The 26720-nt window shown below is 36.7% G+C and overlaps 1 protein-coding gene across 6 annotated transcripts in view; it reads left to right on the forward strand.

Annotated features, from left to right (window-relative positions):
• Nucleotides 1-26720, forward strand: part of TFDP2 (transcription factor Dp-2) — a 172860-nt gene that overhangs the window by 94065 nt on the left and 52075 nt on the right. For 3 of the 6 annotated variants that reach the window (XM_043595236.1, XM_043595238.1, XM_043595237.1), the window contains exon 4: nucleotides 23112-23215. In XM_043595236.1, coding sequence (XP_043451171.1) covers nucleotides 23112-23215 — 104 coding nt within the window. Of the gene's footprint in view, nucleotides 1-6487; nucleotides 6573-6967; nucleotides 6989-18021; nucleotides 18107-23111; nucleotides 23216-26720 lie in introns of those variants that run through there. The other 3 variants (XM_043595239.1, XM_043595241.1, XM_043595240.1) reach the window with 3 other exon arrangements.

Genomic DNA, 26720 nt, shown 5'->3' on the forward strand with positions numbered 1-26720 from the left:
CACACAGTCTCTCTGTCTCTCTCTCTCAAATAAAAATAAAATAATACAAAAAAATAAAATAAAAAATAAGAGATTTGAGTGTAGAAGTGTTTACTACATAATTATGTATAATGGCAAAATATAGAGACTGTGTAAATATCCACTTATAGGGAAATAAAATATGACACATCTGCACAGTGGAATATTGTACATTCATGATGTGTTTAGAGAATATTTGTTGAGGTCTGATAATCCTTGTGTTCCTTTTTAGACTTCTCAGAATGGCATCCATAATCCTGATTCATTCCCCCTGTTCTTTGCTGTAGCCTCAGACAAGAAAATAAGAAATAGTTTCCTTCTACTATTTTGTGCAAAAGATAAAAATTAGTCAGTTACTTTTCTCCTAGAGGCAATCCCTCATGTGAATTTTATTTGGCTTCCTCAGTTTATTTGCTTTACTTTTAAGATTATAGGTGTTATGTGAGCCTTTTCACGGTTCTTTGCTGCCTGAAATGCTCCTCTCCCTGCTTTTACCATGTTGACACCTCCTCGTCCTCCAGGTTGCAGCTTAAATATCACCTCCTTCAGAGAGACCTTCCTAGAACACTTTGTCTAAAGAACACACGTGGAATATCACTTCCCAGCTCTCTGATACCACTAGTTTCTTTCCTAGTAATGGATGTAGTTGGCATTTTTATATTTGCTTGCTTGTGTATAGTGTTTCCTCCATTAAACTGTAACTTCCTGAGGCTAAGGATTATATTTTTTCCTTCTCCAGTGTATTTTTAGATCCCCTGCTTAAGGCTGGCATAACAGTTAGTGAACAGTTAGTAAATATGCATAGATTGAATGAACTGACTTAATTTTACATCTCATCAAGAATTTATCACGTAATTTGGGGCACCTGGGTGGCTCAGTTCATTCAGAGTCTAACTCTTAATTTAGGCTCAGGTCATGATCATGTTTGAACCCCGCATCAGCCTCTGCACTGACAGCGTAGAGCCTGCTTAGGATTCCCTCTCTCCCTCTCCCTCTCTCTCTTTCTCTCTCTCTCTCTCTCTCTCTCTCTCTCTGTCTCTCTCTGCCCCTCCCCAGCTCACTCTCTCTCTTTCTCTCTCAAAATAAATAAACTAAAAAAAAAAAAAAAAAAAAAAACCCAGAATCGTCATGTAATTAATGTAGATTGTACCAAAATTATTTTTATAACACATTGATCTTAGCGGTCCTGGTCTTGATATTTTAATGTATTTAATGTTGAATATAGAGGTAGGAGGTTGGGTTAGACTCAAGAAGTAAAAGAAGCTCTTATAATAGAGGTGGAACTACTAATGGATGCAGAGGAGTGGGTGGACTGAAGAAGTAAAGCAGAGGAGAAAAGACATTTTCACAAGACTGTTGTATGTGTTTTTTAAAAAGTAGACTTTATTTTATCAGCAAAGTTTTAGGTTCATAGTAAAATTAAGGGGAAGGTGTAGATTTCCCATATGCCCTCTGCTCCTGTTCCTACATTTTTTTTTTTAATTTTTAAAACATATTTATTTTGAGAGAGTGTGTGCACAAGTAGGGGGGGGCAGAGAGAGAGGGAGAGAGAGAATCCCAAGCAGCCTCCGTGCTGACAGCGTGGAGCCAGAGCCCAACACAGAGCTCAGTCTCACAAACTGTGAAATCATGACCTAAGCCAAAATCAAGAGTCAGTCACTTGACCAACTGAGCCACCCAGCGCCCCTTGTTTTTTTTTTTTTAATGTTTTTATTAGAGTAAAATAGACATAATATAAAACTTATCCTGTTAGCCATTTTTAAAGATTCCATTCAGTGGTACCGAATGCATTCATAGTGTTGTGCCACCATCATACCATCCATCTCCATAATTTTTCATCTTGCAAAACTGAACTCTTTACCCATTAAATAGTAACTCTCCATTCTCCCCTCCCTAAGCCCCTGACAGCCACAATTCTGCTTTATGTCTCTATGATTTTGACAACTCTAAGTAGTCATGTAAGTAGAATCCTACAATATGTCTCTATGTGACATAGTGTACTGTCCTTAAGGTTCATCTGTGTTGTAGCATGTCTCAGAATTTTCTTCCTTTTTCTTTTTAATGTTTATTTAATTTTGGGACAAAGAGCACAAGTGGGGAGGGGCAGAGAGAGAGGGGGTCAGAGAATCCCAAAGTGGGCTCCATGCTGATAGCAGAGAGCCCAATGGGCTCGAACTCACGAAGTGCAAGATCATGACCTGAGCTGAAGTAGGATACTTAACAGACTGAGCCACCCAGGCACCCCGAATTTTCTTCCTTTTTAAGGCTGAGTAGTATTCTATTGTATGTATTTACTACATTATGCTTATCATTCGTGCATCAGTGGACACATGGGGTTCTTCTGTGTTTTAGCCATTATGAATAATGCTGCTAAGAACATGGAAGTACAAATGTCTCTATTAGGCCCTGCTTTCAATTCTTTTGACTATATACCTGGAGGTGGAGTTGACCCAGTGGAATCATATGGTAATCCTGTTTTTAATTTCTTGAGGTGTCAACATTCTGATTTCCATAGTAGCTGTACATTTTACATTGCATCAACAGTGCTCAAAGAATCCAATTTCCACACATCCTCATCAACACTTATTTTCTGTTGTTTTGATAGTAGCCATCCTAATGCTTATGAGGTGATACCTCATTATAATTTTAATTTGCATTTCCCTAGAGATTAGAGATATTGAAATCTTTTCATGTGTATATTGGCTATTTGTATATTTTCTTTGGAAAAATGGTTAAGTCCTTTGCCCATTTTTGAATCAGGTGGTTTGGTTTTTTGTTGTGGTTAAGTTTTAGGTAGAAGATAAGGTTTGATACCTTCTAAGATAGAAGATAATGGGCCAAATCAAGGAAAATTTAGATTACTGTTTTAAGTAGTTTGCTGTTATTGTCTAGACCAGAGATGTTTAATAGAACTTTCCATGATGATGGAAATGTTCTGTATCTGCAAGCCGTTAGCCACATGTGGCTGTTGAGGACCCAACATGTGTATAGTGCAACTGACAAATTGAGTTTTGCATTTTATTTAACTTTAATCAATTTAAATTTAAATAGCCACATGTGGCTTAAGGCTACCACTCTTTTTGATAGAGTAATCCGGAGGTCATCAGTTGTATTTCTTATTTCTTTCATTTTTAAACCAGGAAAATGATGTGTGGTTTAGGAAAAACACTGGAAACAATGTGGGCATTTGAATGGTGAGGAAGAGACAAGAATAGAAAATCACTTTCTATTTTGGATGAATATGCCTTTAATGAGAATGGGGGACATAGGAGGATGAGCTGATTTGGGAAGGTAGACATGGCGTTCACTACTGCAGAAATTGACTTGAGAGTGTGGGACATAGAGACAGAGATGTCCAGTAGGCAGTTATAAATAAGAGTTTAGAGTAGAGCAGAATAGGAAAGCCTAGAGGTAGAAGTATAAATTTTCATTGTCATCTACAGAGTGGTGATAAAGCCAGAGAAATAGCTAATACCCTTTAAAGAGGGAATGCAAATCTTAAAGAAACAAGCATCAAGAATAGGTCCTTGAAAAACATCTATATTTAAAAGGTGGGAAGAGGAAGAGGACCAAGTGAAGGTGAAGTTACTTTACCACAAGGTGTTTTTAAGCAACTATCACTTATCCCTGCAAGAGGTAGCAGGAACCCTTTGCATTAGATGTAGTTCTCATCAGGAAGATTAGACATTTTATTTCAAAAGGTGATTGAGTATAAGAAATTAGCATAGGTGATTTCCATTCCCTCACAGTATGGATCTGATAGGTAGTTATTTTAGCAGGAATAGGCAAATAAAAACTATTATTGTGCTATCATAGTATCATTTCTGCTTATAGAATCAGAAAGGGATCTATAAAATGTGGTTGATATTTCATCAAGTTACCAATAAGCATAGCAAACTCTAGTCTGATTAAATTAGCTTATAAACCTGAGGGAAGGAATCCCTAGCCCCATTTGGTGTTTTCTAGATATTTAGTAGTTATAAATAATACAATGCTTAAGTGGATTTTCTAAGTAAGATTAAGGAGAAATTGTTTGAGACGACCCACACAAGATGCATTTTCTTATGCTGGTAGGAAGACTCCTAATTCCCCCCCAGTGTGTGATACAGTCATAAGGGAACACAGAAGCTACTAATTGTGCTGCCTGCCTAAAGGCTTGGGAGTAGATCAAAGGGCAGTGAAAGTGAAGTTCCGGGGACTGGATAAAGAAAGGGCACTGGCAATGAAGGCAAATAGGGAGCAGAAACATGGAGGAATAGGAATAGGCTTAAGGTCACATCTATGGAGTAGATATGAGGGTTCTAGGGAGCAGATCAGTTTGTTGCCTAGCTCAGTGCCTGATATATAAGTACTTAATAAGTACTTCTTGAAGGAAAGAATGAATGATGGTTAGGGAAAAGAAAACTCGCTTCTGCAGGAGCCATTCCTGACGAAATCCTGCTGTGGCTCCACCTTATCTCACCCATGACTTGACTTCAGTCATTGCATGTCTTCCTGACCTTGGGGTGCTGTTAGATTTATTGTTAGAACACATGCTAAGTATGTGAATATTCCAGGTAGTTTATATTTGAACTTTAAATCATCGTCCATCTCTAGAGGTGGGACAGAGGGAGGGAGGAATACTCTGTTTGGAAGTATGATGAGCGTATCTGAGTGCTGAGAAGTTTAATTTCCTTTTGTTTTAAGACTCTACCAGAATAGGTGTGACGGTATATAGCCCTTGAATATCCTGGCCTTGAGTGACATGTGCAAGACTTCTGGCTGATTTGACAGGGTAGAGGTGTACACTTCTTTTTTGTGTCTCACTGGTTTACAGTAAGACAATCAAGAATGATGAGAAGGAGAGTTTAAAGTTATTTCCACACACACAAAACTGATGGGATGCTATGTAATTTCCAAGATTCTTTTTTTATTCAGACTGCTCTAAAATCTGGTAATCCACAAAAAGTTACTGTATAGAATTTTTTGAATGATTCTTTTACTCAAATACAGTGACCTCACATTTGATAGCAAAAACAGGTTTTATTTTATTATTATTTTTATTTATTTATTTTTTAAACTTTTTGTTTGAGAGAGAGACAGAGTGCGAGTCGGGGAGAGGCAGAGAGAGAGAGGGAGACACAGAATCTGAAGCAGGGTCCCGGCACTGAGCTATCAGCTCAGAGCCTGACGCAGGGCTCCAACCCACGAACCACGAGATCATGACCTGAGCCGAAGTCTGAGGCTTAGCCAACTGAGCCACCCAGGTGCCCTGCAAAAACAGATTTTAGACTCTGAAAAGGTACAGGGCCATATAGGTTGTGTTTTCAGTTTTAAGCTATTATGTAATTGCAACCCAAGTTAATTAATACCCTCGTGCATGTAAGTGTAAATAATACATGGTGCATAGTCTGCAGAGATGGACTAAGGAAAAGCTCTTTTTGATCTATTTAATTTACTATATATCTGTTTGAAGGTCTAATAGGCACTGTTTTAGACACTAAGGATGTAACACTGAAGAAAGCACAGAATCCTTGCCCTTCCTGAAGCTGTTGTCAAGACATACTTTCAGAGGGGACTATTTCAGATTAGATGGGAACTAATCAAAGAAGCAGAGAGCTATCTTAGTCTATCTAGGAGAGTTGTACATTCAGGGAACTGAAATATAAACTAATAAGCTCACTGAAGATAAGGATTTTTGTTTGGCTTTTGTCTGTTGTGTTTACTGCTATATCCTCAGAGCCCCAAGTAGTGCTTGGCTCATAATAGGCATTAAGTAAATGTATGTCATTGTTCAAAGTGTTTATTGATTTCAATTTGTATAATCATACACATGTACTTTAGTAAATGATTTTTACATCTAGCTAACTGAAAATTTTATCTCAGTTACTTTATTTCTATGTTTGTTACCTACTTTTAGTTTCCCCTTGTGCCCACATGTCAGGATGCAGAAAAAGCTTATTAATATTAATAGTCATACGGTGATCTTATATTGCAAAGGGTAGATTTAGAAAGGAACTTCAGAGGTCATCTTTTGTTTAGCTTCCTGCCTAGGAAAAACCGAGTAAGATGATTAGGTATATATTTTTAATTAATCATTTTAAAAACTTTTTTGTTTTAAAAAACATAATTGGGTTCTCTTGAGAAAATGGACAAAGGTACTTAACCCTAGATACAAAGATACTAACCTGAAAATTTTGGAACTTCTAACTGTGTGGGAAAGTGAAAAAAAATGGAGCACAACTAAGCTGCTCTTTGTTGATATCAGAAATGGGCCTGTCATTCATTTTGGCATTGAAACATAGCCTCCTATCTCAGGGGGCAGGACCAGGACTTTTTTTTTTTTTTTTTCCCCTCCCAGAGGAGCTAGACAGTTATTACAGGTTGAAAAGCCCCAGCCAGTTTTTCAAGAGTCTCTCCTCCCCAGCCCCCTCACCACCCCCCCGCCCCCCCCCCCCCATACTTATGGTGGTTTTGCTCTGCTTTCAAGATGCATTAAGGTCTCCTGCTTTGTGACTGCTTTGGAGCCAGCAAATACCCTGACATGCACAGTTCGAATTATGCAGATTTCGTGAGTAAGTTTAATCTTATTTTTTAGCTAAAGTTCAAATGATATTTTAAAGTATGTTAGCTTGAAGTTAGCCATTTTATCGTTTTACCACTTTTATTTTAGGCATATTTTTAAAACAACCTTTAATTAATGAGAAAGTAAGATTCTGCACATAAAAAAGCCCCTTTGTGTCTTTAGACTTACACTTCCAGTTTCTTTTGAATGATCTTTGTTGCATTAGACAGTTCTCATATGTCTTTTGAAAGCCAGTTACCTAAACGGTTTTCTTGAGCATCTTTTTAGTTTTATTGAGTATTTTAAATTGAGCTTTTCTGCGCTCGATTGCTTATGTCTGACACAGTCTCAAGTTTCCACTGAATGGTAACAAAGACTGTAGAGTGTTGTTGGTACTGCAGTGAGAGGCATGCTTCTTTAGACCAGGTAAGAGAGATCATTTTGTTTCTTAGTGCTGGGTGAGTTTTTACCGCGTTTATTTTATATTCTTCCAACAGCAACAATATTAAGTTGATAAACAGCCAGGAGCACGCTGAATTCAAGACGTCCTTGCTTGTTGCAGACAGGAAAACTACAGGGTATGGGGGTTGGGTTGGGTGGGGGGGGGAGGGGTAGATTAAGCTTAGTTTATCACTCAGTTACTTATATAAATCAATTAAAATGTGAAAATAATTTTGGAGCTCACTTTTCCTCGTTCAAGAACTAAGAAAGCATTTGAGGAATTGAATAATTCTGAAGGTACTTTATAGTTATTACTTGTGACTGCAATTCAAATGATAGTTTTTACTTTCATTTCTTTCCAGTAGTTAATAACATAAGCTTTGACCTTAACTCTACATTTTTTTATTTATGAAAACTTTCACATTGTCAACAGCAAAATATGCTTCCTCGGGATCTTTGAAATAAACCTGACACTTTAAAAAAAATATTTCAGCTTTTATAGCTGTTTCATTCCTTTCTTTCCTAGTACTTTTTTCTTAAAAGTATTTGTGCTTTGAAAATGTCAGCTGTATTCTAATGAAGCTCAGGCATTGTTTGCTCATAAAGGGGCCGGTGCATTCCACTGCTTTATGGTTTATTATGAGGCACAGTGTGAGAGTGTGGGTGGCACCATTTGGTGTCTGCCTCTTGGGGTAGTGACTGCCATTATGTTAGCGTTAGATTGGCAAAGAAAATATAGCATGCAAGATCCCATATGAAGAAAATCTTAACCCTAAACAATACTGAGTGAGCCCGGAATGTGTGACAACTTGATTGAGTTGATCACTTCAAGTATCCTCTCGAAAGTCTGCGTTTCAGTTACAATTAATATTCTACCAGTCACATCCCTTATTTTTTGATGTATATAACATACTCATTCTTTGAATTTTAATAAGGAAGTGAATGTTTCTGGATAAATGATGACATTTTAAGTAGATACAGTAAAATTTTAAATAATACATTTACTTAAAAAAGAGTTTTAAGGAACTTAGTGTGGGTGGGAAGGGGGAGTGGAAGAGGAGGTCAGGCAGAGAGCCTTTCTTTCAGTTAGGAAAGCCCTTATGAAGAAAAAAGCAACAGATGTTTCTTCTGTTACAATTGAGGTTGTTTTATTCAAAATTCACAGTAGCTGGAATGGGGAGGGGAGATCATAAATCTGACTTAATCAGGGGATAAATAGAACTTAGTCATTTAAAATTTATTCTTTTATACTTAGAATTTGAGAATCAGTAGAGTAACATTCTGAGTAGCATACCTTTTGGAGAGGCTTTTTTTAATCTTAAAAAATTAATGTGTAATTAATGGAAATGTGAGAAAGTTAACTTTAGTGCACTTAAGTTATGGAAAAAATTCATCATTAAATGCTAAAGAATATTTGGAAAAAACTTAGTATTATAAAATATATAAGGAATACTTAGGTTGCAAAAGTTTGTAATTGCACAATAGGTACTGAGGCTCAAGATGAAATTTCATTATGAAACATTATTTACATACAGTGAGAGAGACTTTTATCTTCAGTAAGAAGCATGAGACTTACTCCAAAAAAGATCTTTGAATAAGAAATGCGGGAGAAACATTTTAAGTTTAATTAAAAATAGCCTCTAAAAAGAAAGATAGTAAGCTTAGATTGGTTGCTAATGGACAGAGAAGAATGTTTATTTGCTTAAAAAAAAAAAGCAGCAAAGGAAGAGCTTGGAAGCAATATGCATGTAATGAAAGCAGTCAAAATTAAAAAAAAAAAGTTTTTGAATTTGTGGAATTCATAATGAGTAAAAACCTTTCCATTTGCAAGTAACAAAGAGAAGTTCCGTGCTATTGTGTAGTGTGCATTTATACACATTACAACTTGATTCATTTCTTAAAGTTAGCTCTTGAAAAACCAGGCCTGAGCACAAATTAGGCACTTGGTAAAACTTTGCCATGCCCTACACTGTAAAATTACAGTGTAAGAATAGATAATAGCCAAAAAATTCTGTGAACCACAGTTCAGAGTTTGTGTAAGGAGCAAATATTGAGTGGTTTTCTGAATGTTTAATTGGTATAAAGAGAAGACAGGAAAAGATATCAACATTCAAGGAGATTATTAAAAATTTCCCTTGCTCTTAGCTGGGATCTGTTGGTGTCCCTGAAGGTTTTCTTTGTTTCAAATGATGACAGAATGTAGAGATTTTGAAGCTTTTCGCATCATTGTTTTAATTAAGATTATAATTATATCAATTCTCAAATTGATCTTCATATATTTTGCTTTTGTAAGGAATAGCAGTAGGTAGCAGTTGAGGGGTGTTTTTCCTCTAGGATAAGTAAAATAATTTACGGAGTTTAAAATGGATTTACAAACTATACAGGTAGGACTAAAGTAAGAACTTTTACAATTGTGACCAAAGTAATAGGTAAGTTTGATGAAATAGCCCTAAAAAAATATTGACGGCCCCACATGTGATACAGTTATCAAAATTTGTAGATTGTAGTTGTCAAAAATGTGCATCACTTGTGCTTATAAGTGTAGGCATGGCAGTAGATTACTTAGCAGCATTAGCAACAACACAAATCTCTGAGACTGTTAACCCTTCAAATTAAGAGCAATACACTGAAAGCAGACTTCTAGAGTGAGTTATCTGTGGTTCTTGCCTTGTATATTTGAACTCTTCAGGACAAACCTGAGGTCTGGGGGATTCTGAGCCTTACCTATTGCATTGTTTTCCAAGTTGGAATACCCAGAGAGTGACTGGTGTAGACATTCTTTCTGCCTTACATATATGTGTGCAATTAGAAACAACAGCAACCTGGAAATCTCCTTTTTTTCTGAAGTGGAGGTCAGAGGGAAGATTTGCCTGATCCCTGCATTTTTTGAAAAGGAAAATCTTTTACATCGTTGTTTAGGAGCAGATAAAATAGTATGAATATTGTGCTTCAAGTATATTATGAGTTAACTCTTGTGGATGAATCCAGGAACCTATCCTGTAATGGTAGCATTACTTCTTTCTACCAAGTTTCAAGCAAGTAGTTTGCAAATAAACTTTTGGATCTTGACTCTGAAGCTAAAGACCATCAGTAGGGGCCTTTGTTTTGGACATTTTGCTCACTTATGGTGCAAAGTTTGTCACTCTTTTGGCAGTTTGTCTGGCAGAAAAATGAAGAGACTGCTAACCGAGCACTTACTGTGTGTCAAGTAGACCCAGGGAACCTATTTATAAAAATTTGCAAAATCTTTTTTTTTTAATGTTTTAATGAATAAGATTTTGATTAAACGATTATTGTTGATATTGATGTCTGACTTTAAGATGTTTTTGCTCTTCAAAATATGATTTAGATGTAGCTTTGATAATAGCTCTCAAATGGAACGTATCGGTAAAGTAATATTGATCATTGCAATTTTGAGTATTGTATTATGGAATACATTGATGCCCTTTTTAATTTGCTAGGGAACAGAACTGCTTTGAAAAACTCTAATTCATGGGTGGTCTTTGATCTTTTTGAGTTTAGGTGTCCTAAAGTTTTAAATTTAAGAATGCAACTTTTAAGTTGTAGGTCCATCTGTAGTCATTGCCATCTTTTATAAAATTAGGATAATATCTCTCTTGACTGTGAATTTTAAATGATTTCATTTGTTAACATGGTGTGGGGCAGGTTACCATCTTAAAGGGGTTGTGAGCTTCTTCATGAGGATGATTAAGGGTGCTTGTATATTCTGATCCTTGTAAATTCTGATCCTTGTGGTTGCACACAGCTGCCTTGATCTACTCTAGCCATTCAGTGGCTGTTGGTGTAAGATAAAATGTGCTCTCTTCCTCTCACTCTTTTACTAGGCATGCACGCAGTGCCCGTGTGCCATCTGGTGGGTGTATTGGCTGTGGTGATGGTGCTGGAAGTAGTGGTTAAATGTATGCTAAACATTGAAAAGTTGTACCATTTAAGAAGGAGACACTAAAGAAAGGGTCACTCACCTTTCTTTTTTGTAAAGTTTAAACAGAGATAAGTGTAATAGAGAGTCTATTTATACTCTATTACTTCCTTAATTCGAACAAAGAGAAAAAGGAACCTTGAAGCAGTCTTTCCCATATTTGTTAGAAATATGCATTCCCACCCAGTTTCTGATTCTTTAGATGTTGAGTGGAGCCCAGGAATGTGCATTTTGAAGAAAAAGCACACTAGCCCCCTCCACCCCCTTTGCATCTTATGACCAGGCACATTTGGGAAGAATTGCTATGAAAGATTGGAAGAGCCAGGCTGTCTGAGGCCATATGGTAAACTTATTCAAGTATTAATCAGAAGATATATTGTCCAAAAAATGGAAATTCTAATTAAGCATGTAAAAAGAAATGAGAAAATTAAGACTTAAAGGTTTCCTTTACTGAGCAAGATCATAGAAAAAGGACAAAATGACATGTTTTTTTTTTTTTTAATTTTTTTTTTCAACGTTAATTTATTTTTGGGACAGAGAGACACAGAGCATGAACGGGGGAGGGGCAGAGAGAGAGGGAGACACAGAATCGGAAACAGTCTCCAGGCTCTGAGCCATCAGCCCAGAGCCTTACACGGGGCTCGAACTCATGGACTGCGAGATCGTGACCTGGCTGAAGTCGGATGCTTAACCGACTGCGCCACCCAGGCGCCCCCAAAATGACATGTTTTAACTAAAGATAAAGAAGCCAGTGAAAAAGCAATAGGATCAAACCTATAGATGAGACCAATATTTTCAAATAGACATTTAAAAAATATTGAAAAGGGATCACCTGGGTGGCTCAGTCAGTTAAGTGTCCAACTCTTGATTTTGGCTCAGGTCATGATCTCATGGTTCATGAGTACAAGCTCCGCGTTAGGCTCTACTAACTGTGGAGCCTGCTTGGGATCCTGTCTCTCTGCCTCTCCCTCCGCATAAGTAAATAAACTTAAAATATATACATTTTAAGGAAAGGAAAAGAAAAAATATATATTTTAAGGAAATATATATTTAAGGAAAAGAAAGGAAAATATGTATATTTTAGGAAAGGAAAAGGTCCTACAAAGAAAACCTAGTGAGAATGGATTAAATGAGTTCAAAGATGTTTTAGGTTTGAGGAACTAAATGAAAACAACTATAATATTCCAGATATCAGAGCTTGAATTAAGTTCATTCAAGAAATGAAGAGGCATTGTTTAAATACTGGCATATGGGAAGGTGAAGGAAGAAATTCTTTTCTCCTTTGAAAGTGAAGAATCCAGGGCATTTATGGTTTTAGATACCAGAGAAACAGCAAATCATTTTCAAAGGTGTCCTCCATGTAAAAATGCTTATCAAAGCCAAGAGAACAGATTTGATCCTTTAGGCAAAGTATGTAGGAAAGACTGACAGAAAGATTTATTGACCCATTTAGGAGCATGCCCTTAGGGCCAAGAGCCTGTTTCTTGTTAGGGCCATTTCAAGGGTTCTTTCTTTGGATCCAGGAAAGATTTTGGTTAGATGGTCCATTTGGGGGAATCCTACAAGTTCTGTGTTCTAACAGCTGCAAAAACAGTGAGGCTTTTCTTCCCTGCCTATGATCTGTAGGAATGTGCATTTCAGATCTTCTGTCCTTATCTCTGCACTATAGAATGCTTGAATTCCATTTTAGAACCAAGTACAGAGGGGGAGATTCTAGAGGTCACTTTAACTATTAAACTTTGGAGATACTAGAAAATTTATCTTCTGTTTCTCATACCTCCCATTTGCAGCAATGTTGTGGTTATGGTTATGTAGATATGCTCTATTTTACTTATCTTACAATTTTGGTGTTTCCAGTTGGATATGCTGTCTTTTGAAATAACTATGAGTTATTAATGTGTTTTATTTATGAAGATAGAGTGTGGAACTATTGAGCCTGAGTTACTTGTCAAATAAAAGTGATAGATATCCTCCAAGCCATCCGTATTGTTTCTCTCTAGTCCACTCTTCAGTGATGTATATGGCTTTCTAGATGGCTGGCTGAAATTAAAGCCACAGTCTTAAGGTGTGGAATCTTTTCTGCTTGCAAAATGAATTGGCCTATTCTAGAATCAACCTGTGACTTGACCTCATTAGTACTGTATTTGAAACCAATTGATAGTTCTTTATAACACTTATTAACAAATAGCTAAAAGGTTAGTGCAGGAAAGAAAGAAATGCTTGACACTTTCCATTTCTGACTCTGCTTACTCTCTGGTGGAAATGTTAATCACGAATGAAATAAAAGCATGTGATACTGTCACATAAATAGGCAGATCTGTGGAGCAGAATAGAAAGTTAATAAATTGACCCAAATGAGTAAACAATCAAAGTAATGTTTCATATCAGCATAAGGGAGGGAAAGTAGATTATTAAAAGTAACCATTTGGGGGGGAGGAGTGGATCTTTTACTTCTCACATTGAATAAATTCCAGATGACGCAAGGATGTAAAATTTTAAATGAAGGCATTAAAGTATAAGAAAACGTGGGGTGTGTTTAATACAATCTTAATGATAGCTAATTTCAAAGAACAGCATAGCCAACTGGAAATACCAAGCCTGTAAGATATGTAGAATGTAGTATGTCTATGTATAATGTGCACCTCCAAGGAGGAGAATAAAGATAAATAAACTTTGCTATAACCTTCATTATTATATTTAAACATACTTACAGGCCTTTTTATGTATGACACAAAAGTCACAAAAGGAAAGAATTACTATAAAATTGACCACCTTCTTTAAAAATGTGCTTAGAAAATCATATATAAAAGCAAAAGGCGAATGTCAAATTGGGAAAAATATTTGTATCAGATATAACAAAGTATACTTTTTTTTTTAATATTTAAAGAGGGTCTGCCGCTAAAAAAGAAATCACCAACAGCCAATAGAAAGATGGAAATCTTCAGGAAGGAAAATTTAGATGACTTAAAACATGTCAGCCTTACTCATAATAATAAATTAAAATCAAAATGAGAGGCTGTTTTCAATTTAAAAGTTGACAAAGTTTAACACACTGAGATGGTAAGGATATGTGGAAATGAACATTTTTATATATTTCTGTATGGAGGGTGAATTGCTGCAGTCATACAACCAGTGTGTGTAAAGACACATATAGTCATTGCATTATTATTTGCAGTAATAAGAGATTTTGTTAATGTTTGTAATACTAAAATATTTTCCATTACTAAGGGATTGATCAATAAACTTCTAGAACCATAAAAAGTAATACTGTGTAGCTAGCAAAGTAAATATTGAGGCAAAAGTATATATATGGGTTTGGAGAGACATCTAAGATACAGTTATTAAGTGGGGAAGAAAGCACATGCAAACTGATATATGGGAACAACTATATGGGAAGGAAAAAAGAATGTTGTGTATATATGTTTGTATATGCTTAGAATCCTTCTGGAAGGTTATATACAACTTGGCACCAGTAGCTATCACTGGGAAAGGGAATGGTTAGGTGGTGGTTGGGGATGGGACGAGACTTACGCGTCTCCTGAATCTGTATCATATGCTTCCATCCAAACATTCATGTATTCATTCATTCATGTAGCAATATCTGTTGAACTCTACTATGTTGTCAGGCACCATGTGCTAGGTGCTGGAGATAGAGCAGTGGATGAGATAATGAAGCCCCTGTCCTTATGGAACTTAAATTCTGGGAGTGGGCAGGCAGATAATAACCACCATAGCAAGTAAATACTAATAAGCAATATATCGTATAGAGATAAGTACTCCAGTGAAAAACCATAGTAAATTAGGAAGTACTTGTATACAGTGGTCAGGCATCTCTGAAATGATGACCAACCAGAGACTAGAATAAAGCTAGGGAATAAGGCAAGTAACTATCTGAGGGAAGAAAGCAAAAGGATTGCATAATCTATAATTAGCCTCTTACTAATGAGTATGAAATTGCCTAAGTCACTTTTTTCCCATCATTTTTATTAGTAAGGTATAATTTGCATGGAACAAATCCTAGTCCTTTTAGCCTGGAGTTGTACAACTTGGATGAACACCTACACCACCACAAGCTAGGTCATTTTCTAACTATTTAGAGCTGAAGTTGGACCCTGTGTATGTGTGTGGGATATACCACTACTTCTGATTTGAGGTATTTATAAACCCATAAAATAGCCATATTTTTTCTTATGGTAACTTACTAATTTGGTTCTTCTAGAAAGGATGTGATATAGGCTTAGGTGAAGGTTTTTCCAAAAATCAATTCAAGCCAAAAAAATTTTTTTCCCCAGAGAGTCAGTACTGTGAAAAAATAACTTATACTGGCATCATATAGACAAACCACAGTTATTTCACTGAATTTTTCATTCTAATTGAATATTGAAGGTGACTAACTGTAACTGGAACCCTGTAAAGAATTACGAGTGAAAGAAATCCTTGGTGTCTAGACAATTCTAACGGAAAACAGAAAGACTGTAATTACTTAGAAAATTGAAATAAAATTTTGAGCCAAAATTGTGTGCCTGTGCCAAGATTTGGCATAAGTTTTCAGCTGTTTTTCCAAGCCACTTCCCTAGGTGATTGATCTTATTTAGTTAATTCAGGGAATTGCCAGAACCAAAATCCAGGAAGGCCTTTAAATTTTTGTTTTTAATAAATACACCAACTGCCAGAAGTTGGCTTCTGGACAGTGTCAGGCCCCTGTTGCCAAGGAGCTGTGAATTAAGGCCAGGTACTTAGGAAAAATTCTTTAGACTTGCTTTGGTTTACTTCTCTTGACCTGACTGAAATTTGGGGATATTGGATGTTTATAACCTATTTAAATACATCCTTTTGAGTCACACAATTTTTTAATCTTCAAGAAAAATTTGTTTAATGTTTATTTATTTTTGGAGAGAGAGAGACAGAGACAGAGACAAAGTGTGAGTGGGGGAGGGGCAGAGAGAGACAGAGACAGAATCTGAAGGAGGCTGCAGCCTCTGAGCTGTCAGCACAGAGCCCGATGCGGGGCTCGAACTCACGGACTGTGAGATCATGACCTGAACCGAAGTCGGACACTTAACCGACTCAGCCACTCAGGCACCCCTTGAGTCAGAATTTTAAACATTTTCTTTCTGCTGCTGAACCTAATTGATTTGATGAAAGTGAACAACGTCTAAATACATGGCTTTTATTTCTGAATATTACAATTACTGAAATCTCAGTGGGGCGCCTTTAACTACTTCCAAAGCAGATTTCATTTTAACTAATTATAAAACACAGATACCTCATTTCTAGATCTTTATGTTGTTTCAACATCTATGACTGATTCTCACGTGCTTTCCCTTCCTCCCTCCCCTCTGTTTTTTCCCTCCAGAATGGCAGTGGCTTTTTAAATTATAAAACAAGTACATGCATGTTCATAAAATGTTTTTTCAAGTAATAAAAAAGTGTAAACCAAGTAAAACCTTTCTCCTCACCATAACCTCTCTTACATTTGTTGTTTACCTTGCCATACCTTATATGCTTATATAAATTTATGTGTATATGTAGGTAGGTAAATGGAATCCTGCTAATCATAATCTCTTATAATGAGAATGTTTTCCATGGCAAACATATACTTGTAATTTTGTTTTAGGGACTGTATAATATTCCATCATAGACATGTACCAAAAGATGTTTATACATTTAAATTGTTTTTAGGTTTTTGCCTGTATCTATAATGCTGCAATCCTAGGACATGTATAATTGTTTTTATCGGCTTAGTTTATTAGGATATATACCCAGCAGAGGAATTGCTGGTCACAGGATGTTCCCATTATTAATTGTGATGTGGATGAAGAGGCCAAGGGTCAGCTTGCCACTTAGGCAATGGAGGGCAGTTGAAAGGACATTTGTTGAAGTGGAAAGAAGCTTTAAAATGTATATAATTGTTTTTAAAGGGCTTATTTAAAATTTTATACTCTAATTCACAGACCCATTATTCCTCTCTAATTACTGTCCTCCAGAAAGACTCTTTAATACCCCCTCCACCACTAGGGTATTAGCCCCTTGAGCACGGGGGATGGTGTCATTTGCACTGAATATCCATAATGCTTGGCATAAGTACTTAACATATAGTAGGTGCCAAGTAAATATTTTTTAAATGTACCCATTTTGCCACATTTTTACCAACTCAGGGCATTATCACACTTACTCATCTTTATCAACCTGGTAGGTGAAAGGTTTATTTTTTTTTTATTTTTTTTTTAATGTTTATTTATTTGTGAGAGAGAGACAGAGTGTGAGTCAGGGAGGAGCAGAGAGAGGGAGACACAGAATCCGAAGCAGGCTCCAGGCTCTGAGCTGTCAGCACAGAACCTGACGTGGGGCTCGAACTCAAACCACAAGATCATGACCTGAGCCAAAGTTGGACGCTTACCGACTGAGCCACCCAGGCGCCCTGAAAAGGTTTCTTTTTTAAAAAGTGTTAAATTTTTCATTAAAATCAAGAATCTTTTTATATCCTAGATAATTTGGGTTTCTTCATGTACTCAAGCTTATTTTTGTATTGAGGTACTGTTTTATTGTTGTTGACATATAAGTGGGAAGTTAAATAAATAAAAGTTTTTAAGGATGACCTATGTGTTGCAAATTTGTTTACCAAGTCTGAGACTTGTCTTTTAAGTATATTAGGTCTTTTGCTATTTAGAAAAATATTTATTTTTAGGTAGTCACGTCTGTCAGTCTGTTTTCAGTTAAGATTTCTACATTCTGGAGCTCCTAAGTGGCTCAGTCAGTTAAGTGTCTTGATTTCAGCTTAGGTCATGATCTCACAGTTTGTGAGTTTGAGCCCCGCTTTGGGCTCTGTGCTGACAGCTCAGAGCCTGGAGCCGGCTTCGGATTCTGTGTGTGTCCGTCTCTATCTGCCCCTCCCCTGCTCATGCTCTGTCTCTCTCTCTCTCTCTCTCGAAAGTAAATAAACTTAAAGATTTCTAAATTCTGTAACATGATCAGAAGGACCTTCTTCATTCCCAAATTATAAAAAACTATTATTATATTTCTTTAAATACTTTTGTGGCTTTAATTTTTATGTTTAAGTATTTGATCTTTCTGGAATTGATTTTTGTACAAGATAAGAAATTGAAATCTAAGGTTTCTTTTATCCAGGTGGACACTTCTTGTCTCAGAAACATTTCTTTCAGGTGTGTGTCTTTATTTTGTTTTAAATTGAAGTATAGTTGGCATACAATGTTATATTAGTTTTCGGATGTGCAAGCAAAAACATTTTTTAAGTAATCCACCCTTTCCCCACTGATTTGAAAATGCTACCTTTGCCATATATAAAATTTTCATATATACATGCAATAATTTCTGGACTTTAATTTCTGTTTTGTCAAGGTTTTTCTATCTGCTTCTTAGCAATAGCACATTTCAATCACTTCAACTGTGTAATAATTTTGAAATCTGGTAGGCTAAAGTTCCCCTCTTCCCTGTTATTCCTTTTTTTAATTTTCTTGGCTGTTCTCTTTGTCTTTATTCTTCCAGATGCACTTTAGAATCAATTTGTCAAATTTATGAAGTTCCCTCTAAATTCTTTTGGTATTAACTGACATAACAGATTTGGCTTTAGTGATGTTTTTCATTTTGTTTTGACCAAAGTTTTATACTCTTAATTCTTCTTTACTGTTAGGTTTAAAATTGGAGTCAATTTGTTCCCTAACCTTAATTGTCTTTTTGTGTTTCTTGTTCCACTGTTTTTTGCAAGTTTTTGACTTTTGTTTCTACCAGTATGTCAGTGATGATCTCATTTTAAACATTCAACAGCACTGAGGTCAATTTTTAAAATCATCTGAGAAGACAAATACCACATGATTTAACTTACATGTGGAATCTAAAAAATAAATGAACAAATAAAAGCAGAAACAGACTCATAAATACAGAGAACAAAACTGATAGTTGCCAGAGGGGAACAGGGTGGGGGATAGATAAAGCAGGTCAAAAGGATTAAGAGGTGCAAACTTCCAGGGACACCTGGGTGGCTCAGTCAGTGAAGCATCCAACTTTGGCTCAGGTCATGATCTCGCACTTTGTGGGTTCGGGCCCTGAGTCAGGCTCTGTTATGACAGCTCAGAGTCTGGAGCCTGCTTCGGATTCTGTGTCTCCCTCTTTCTCTGCCCCACCCCTGCTCACACTTTTTCTGTCTTTCAAAAATGAATAAACATTAAAAAAACAAAAGAAGTACAAACTTCCAGTTATAAAATAAGTAAGTCCACAGGGTTGTAAAGGGAATGTAGTCAATAGTATTGTAGTAATGTTGTATGGTGACAGATGGTAACTGCACCCATCATGGTAAGCATTTTGTAATATATGTAATTGTCAAATCATTATGTTGTACACCTAAAACTATGTAATATTGCGTGTCAGCCATACTTTAATTAAAAAAAAAATGTGAGGGGCACCTGGGTGGCTTAGTTGGTTAAGCGTCTGACATGGGTTCAGTTCATCATCTCAGTTTGTGAGTTTGAGCCTCACGTCAGGCTCTCTGCTGACAGCTCAGAGCCTGGAGCCTGCTTCAAATTCTGAATTCTGTTGTTTGCCTCTCTCTCTGCCCCCCCCTCCCTCCCTCACTCTTTCTCTCTCTCTCAAAAATAATTAAACATTAAAAAATAATAATAATAAATAAATCTGAGAATCAGACTTTTCAGTGTTGTGCTCTTCCTCATATGCCTGTCCTACCTGGGACTGAGTTTATGGCACTGGTCTATCAATTCCATAGCTGTTCCTCCCTGTAGAATCATAGGTTATTATTATCCAGTTAGGGTGAATTCTAAAGTGGTGAACAACTATATTTAGGATGTTTGATATAACCTTAATCTTTAGCAATTGGTAAGATATGCATCTTATATAAAAAACAAAAATCAGTTTCATGGTTACAGAGCAAGGAAACTTTATTTGATATACCAGTTCAAAATAATAAACAAAGGACCTAGCATTTTAACTTATTTCAAACCCAGTATAAGTAATGGCACCTATTAAAAAGTCACAAAAAAAAAAAAATGAAGCTTAGGCTATATTACAGGAAATATGGTATCCAGATTAGAAAAGGTGATAGATAGCTCCAGTCTATGCTAATCAAATGGTTATATAGCTTTGTGCATCTGTTTTGTGCCAGGGACTAAACCAGATGCTAGGATTACAAAGCTTAGAGACATAGCCCACTTAGAACTATGTAAATGGTAGCTAGAACAAGCAACTATCATAGGTTTTGTGAAAAGTCAGAAGGGCATCCAGGAACTAGACCACAGAGGCTGGGGACAGCTTTTAAGGAGGAGGTGACACACAGAGCAGAGGCTTGGGAGGTGGAGCTATAGCCACCTTGTAGAAATTATTTATCCTCACTCTGTCTCCATTACTTCATGTGTAAAACGGAGTCTCTAATAATACATTTTACACTGTTGTCCTAAGTGTATAATGATATATATATATGTACATATAATATATATATGTACATGTATATGTTATATATGTATATAACATATAATGATATACACACACACACACACACATATGTATAGGAAGCCTCTGGAGCAGACTCTGACACACAATAATGACTTAGGAAATAGTTTGGCATGCCATTTTGAAGTGCTGGGAGGTAGAAGTTGTCCCAGCAGAGAGAGACTTCAAGCAGAAGGGAAGGAGTGTGCCAAAGCTGGAGTGGTTGAGCTGGAGCCTTTCTGGAACTGCAAAATATTTAACCTGATTAGAGTGGAGGAAGTAGCCGAAGATGAAGCTGCGAAGGGAGGCAGGGGTGAGATCTCCAGATAAGAGCTGTTGTGCCATGTTGGAAGAGTCTGAGAGGCATTGGACATGTTTGGAATCTTTAAAGGCCTAAAGTAGGGGAGTGTCCAGAGCAGTTTCCCCAGTTGAAAGACGGGTTTGTTACAGATGTGTGGAGGGGCTAGGAAAGCTGTTTGAAGTAGCATTTCCAGGTGGAATGGTAGTGCTCAGCCCTGGCTGCAATGCTGAAGCCATCTGGAGAACTTTCAACAGTCTGATGCCCAGGTTCACTCCCAGTCAGTTTTATCAGCAGCTCTGGGGGTGGGACTGAGGCCTTGGTATTTTTTATTGAGTCCCAGATAATTCCATTACACAGGCACCATGGTGAATCACTGAGTTAGAGGGTATATGTAATTCGAATCAGATTTAATAAAGTTGCAAATTAAACAAGTGCTAGCAGCATAAAGGAACCAGAGTAAGAAGATAACAAGTAGGATACAGTGGTCAGTTGAATGAGGTGGGGTTGATTATTTCTGGATTGGGTCACTGGGATGATTTTGATCATATTACCAAGACTCAGTCATATACCAAGACTGAGGACATGAAGGCGAAGCAGGTTTGTGTATTAGACCTTGCTGAGTGGGCATGAAAAAGATAAGGAATTTTATTTTATTTATTTTTTTATTTTTTTATTTTTTAAAATTTTTTACCGTTTATTTATTTATTTATTTATTTATTTTTTAATTTTTTTTTTCAACGTTTATTTATTTTGGGACAGAGAGAGACAGAGCATGAACGGGGGAGGGGCAGAGAGAGAGGGAGACACAGAATCGGAAACAGGCTCCAGGCTCTGAGCCATCAGCCCAGAGCCCGACGCGGGGCTCGAACTCCTGGACTGTGAGATCGTGACCTGGCTGAAGTCAGACACTTAACCGACTGCGCCACCCAGGCGCCCCAACGTTTATTTATTTTTGAGAGAGAGACAGAGCATGAACAGGGGAGGGGCAGAGAGAGAGGGAGACACAGAATCTGAAACAGGTTCCAGGCTCTGAGCTGTCAGCACAGAGCCCGACGCGGGGCTCGAACTCACGGATGGTGAGATCATGACCTGAGCCGAAGTCGGACGCCTAACCGACCAAGCCACCCAGGCGCCCCAAGGAATTTTATTTTTAAATGTGGGTATTGAGGGAAAATGATAGAGGATCAGAGAAAGAAACTGAAAGGGAGAAGCCAATGCTGCAGTCGAAAACTCAGGAGACAGAGTAAATAATTGATGAGTGAGACCCCTGAGAAGACAGGACATGCAGAGACATTAAAGTAATTTGAGAATTTCTACTCAGAAAGAAGTAAAAATATGTGAGGGTGCAGATAGGTTCACAGGTCCAGGAAGAGAAGCTACAATATTGCCTGATGGCCTGGTTTCCTTAATTGTCATTTTTTCCCCCCAGAGTTTCAATATTGAACCTTTTTCAGATACTTTCTTGGGTGATCTCTTTTGTTATATTAGGTTACTAAGAAAAACATTGATAAACTGAAGTTTGTCCAGAGGAGTTAATAATTGATACAGTTCAGAAAATTATAGGTTAGTTTTTCATCTCAGGAGTAGCACTTGGCTGCCTTAATTTGAAATTCAAAGAGGGGCGCCTGGGTGGCTCAGTCTGTTAAGCATCTGACTTCGGCTCCGATCATGATCTCTCCATCTGTGAGTTTGAGTCCCACTTTGGGCTCTGTGCTGATAGCTCAGAGCCTGGAGCCTGCTTTGGATTCTGTGTCTCCTTCTGTCTCTGGCCCAACCCTGCTCATGCTCCGTCTCTCTTTCTCAAAAATAAACATACATTAAAAAAATTTTTTTTGATTTAAAGTGTTGAAATCACTTGAAAACACTGTACACATCCCATAGTTTCCGATATCACTAACTAGGTAGCATCATATTTTTTTTTTTCTCTAGTATAAAACCTCAAAAAACTATGGTCTCATTTTGAAAACATGTTAATTTTTAGTATAACTATTTTCTATTTTACTATAAATATAAATAAATTCTAATGGATATTTTACTTCATATTCTACTTCATACTTCTTTTTATTCTATGATACCTAATAAAGACCTAACTGGATTTCTCAACTGTGATATAAACTGTGATTTGCATTATGTATTGCATTATGTTTTTTCCTCAAAAAGCCCACTAAAAGTCTAACTGTCAGGCAGACTGAACTATTTATTTTATAGTTTTCCTATTCAGCAGAAGTAATCATATTCACTACAAGAAAGCAATCATTAGTATGGCTTTTCAGTAAGGCTTCTTATATATAACTTAAATTATTAAGATAATTATAATTACTAAAGCAAAACTGGGGTTAGGAGCATGAATGTATAGATAGAAGGTGGCCTTGATATTGCAGACATTAACCTCATATTTGGTATCATTTCAGGTAACATTTCATTTGTTGCGTTTCCAGTTTCCAGCACCAACTCACCAACAAAGATTTTACCAAAAACCTTAGGACCAATAAATGTGAATGTTGGACCCCAAATGGTAAGAAAATCATCAAATCTTAGAATTGGAAATTTTGCGTGGGCAAGACTAATTTAAAATTAAAGTTTAAAATTTAAAGCTGTAGGTAAAAAATTCCCGTTCATTTCTTAGTCACTTTTTGAAAAAATTTTGTTTTCATCTGAATATAACTGGTTAAATCTTGAGAAAAAGAAAGCCACTGTGCTCTTCAGTGTTTAATTTTCATGTATTTGAATATGTGATTTCTGGATGTGTAATATCAAGGTTTTTTTGCTCCCTGTGTGAGGATTCTCTTGTTTTTAAATTGTTTGATTACATTGGTTCAAATCTGGTATGTTTTATGTTCTCTTTTTTCTTATAAAATAACTTTTATTGCCCTAAACTGCGTACTGTCCTATGAATTGAATATGACCCAGTAGTTCATCTATATTGAGAGCTATTAATCTTTGGCAGTAGAAATAATGAATGAAAAATGAAAAATATTTAACTGTTTCTCTGAAGGTATTCCATTAATTATTTAATTATGCTAGAGCTTGAACTATACAGCACTTTTAGAAAGCTTTATTTATAAACAAAGTTGCATGCAATTTCTCTAAAAACTACTTACTGTAATGGTCTCACCCACCTTTAGCAAAAGTATGTAAACACTTGAATAGTAAACCTTCATTGTCAGCTCTTGCGTATGTTCTCATCTATAGAGCAATAAGGATACATTTTGCCCATAATACTCACTATTGTGGACTCTGTTGAGTGCAACATTATTCAGGCAAAAATATATTTTAACATACTTAGTGACTTCAGCAAATCTTTGAGATTTTAAGACATTCTAGAAATGACATTTTTCTTGATCACTTGAGGACTGTTAATTATCTAAAAAATTCAAGCCAAAGATCTTACACAATTTACTCTAAGTATGTGAAGAATGTAATCTAGCTCCAAACCACGTGGAGACTTAAGCTCAGGTAAGTGTCCCCATTTGAAGGTAGTTCAGGGTATGTTTCAGACATTACTGAGCTTTTGCTTCTCACCAGCCCCTGCAGTGGGTGCAAATGAGATAAGGCACCTGACTTTAAAGTCTGTATTTTGAAAGGCTTTTTTATAAACATGAAAATTAAATAAACATGCCCAAACTCTTACAAGTTTCATCCTTACAGTACTCCTCTGTTTTGAGAAACTGTTTCCTGTCAGTATTTTAGTGATACTGCTACGGCTCAAATTTGAATTCCTCTTTTGGCGACAGTTTTTCTTTCCATTGTCCATTTGAACTAATGTGTATGGAAGTAATTTTATACTTCAGTTTTGACGATGATAGGTGGTCTTACTCCATTACTACAAACCTGAGAGTCAGCAAAACAAAGGTCAGAAGAAGGGAAGGAGATTGGGGCTCTTTAAGCCAGGCCTTATTTGTCTCCTTAATTCTGAGGTGCTTTTTACAGTTCTTAGTTCTTAGACAGGAATGAGAGCTTTCTTTTTGACCTCCTAATTGTTGTAGAATCCCACTTAGTGCCATTTCTCTCTTCTGTTGCTTGTCTCTTCCGAATATTGTCCCTTCACCCTCAATCTCTCATCTGTGATTAAAAAAGCATTTTTTTAAGTTGAAAAATTCTTGACTAAAACCTCACCCATTTGCTTCTTACAGTTGTCTTTTTCCACTTGCCCTTTAAATTTCACATGTCTCCTTGCAAGCCAAGTCTTAATGGTAGATAGAAATTTCAAATAGCCCCAAGAAGAGAGTAGTTTTCTGTGTTAATAGAAACTAGTTTAGCAATAACTGTGTTAGTTTGGGATACTTGCCGTCTACTTAAAGGTATCCTGTTTTATACACACACACACACACACACACACACACACACACACACAGCGTATGTATGATAATCTCATAACTGTATTTTAACATGGTTAAAAAGTACATGTTTCTTGGGGAGCCTGGGTGGCTCAGTCAGTTAAGCATACGACTTTGGCTCAGGTCATGATCTCACAGTTCGTGGGTTCGAGCCCCGCGTCAGGCTCTGTGCTGACCGCTCAGAGCGTGGAGCCTGTTTCAGATTCTGTGTCTTCCTCTCTCTCGCCCCTCCCCCACTTGTGCTCTGTCTCTCTCTCAAAAATAAACAAACATTAAAAAAAAAAATTTTTTAAGTACATGTTTCTTATAGTGAAAACTAAAGTTTTGTGAAATAATGAAATCCTTTATTATAATCCTTTATAATTATATAGATTTTTTTCCCTTCAGAATACAGATATTCCCTTAGTTTTTCTTTTTTTTTTAAATTGAAGTATCATTGACACACAATATTACATTAATTTCAGGTGTACAATGTAGTGATTGGACAAGTCCATACTTTATGCTGTTCCCACCAGTGTAGCTACAGTACAAGGCAACTACAGTCTCTTGGCTCTTACTGTAGATGGCAGTAGTACATAAGATATATTGATTAAAGGCAGAAAATCTTCAGAATGAGGTTCAGTTGCTGTATGATTTTCATAACCCATCTGTAATCTATTGTCAAAAAAACCACATAATTACACTTAAATTAAAGATGTCTTTGGGCATGGGGAGAGGTGGGCACTTAAATTTAAAATAAGTGTTCATTTTCCTTATTAGATCAACAGAATATAGGAAGTAATTACCTCAAATTTCAACTTGGGATTTCACAATTATGGTTCAGTTTTAATAAAGCATATCTGGACCATCACCTATGTAATTTTCCTGGGTCCAGTGGTTGATCAAGTTCTGTTGACTTTTCTTTGATTTTGTTTCTTAAGTTTCACTGTCATTGTCCTAATTTAGGAACTCATTGCATCTCACACGAACTTCTAAATTGTCATTTTAGTTCAAGTCCATCATTCCTCCAATTTGTTCATTCAGGAAATGTTTACTAAGGATTTCTATTATTAAGGACACACCAGGCACTGTGCTGAGAGAAAGGAATAGAGTATTGTTAATCACTCTCAGATCAGCAAAGAATATCAGCTGACAGTTTAACATTGAGGAAGAAAAGAATAAGCCAGAACATACCCTTCTCAGTAATGATAACTAGTTTTTTTCTGTGTCCTATTTTCCTTCATCCTCTCTTCATCTTTACTTTTCTACAAAGCCCTTTAAATCGGGTAAACTGAGCCTGTAGGCTACCGATAACAGATATAGAAAAAGAATTTAGTAATAATACTGCACAGGGGCCCCTGGGTGGCTCAGTCAGTTGAACATCCAACTCTTGATTTCAGCTCAGGTCATGATCCCAGAGTCGTGGGATCAAGCCCTGCATCAGGTTCCATGCTGAGCATAGAGTCTTCTTAAAAGTCTAAGCTCCTGGGTGGCTCAATTGGTTAAGCGTCTGACTTTGGCTCAGGTCATGATCTTGCAGTTCATGAGTTCAAGCCCCACATTGGGTTCTGTGTTGACAGCTCAGAGCCTGGAGCCTGGAGCCTGCTTCGGATTCCCTCTCTCTCTCTCTGCCCCTCCCATGCTCGAGCTCTGTCTCTCTGTCTCTCTCAAAAATAAATAAACATTAAAAAAAAAGATGCTCTT

This window comes from Prionailurus bengalensis, chromosome C2 (assembly GCF_016509475.1).
Source record: "Prionailurus bengalensis isolate Pbe53 chromosome C2, Fcat_Pben_1.1_paternal_pri, whole genome shotgun sequence".
NCBI lineage: Eukaryota > Metazoa > Chordata > Mammalia > Carnivora > Felidae > Prionailurus > Prionailurus bengalensis.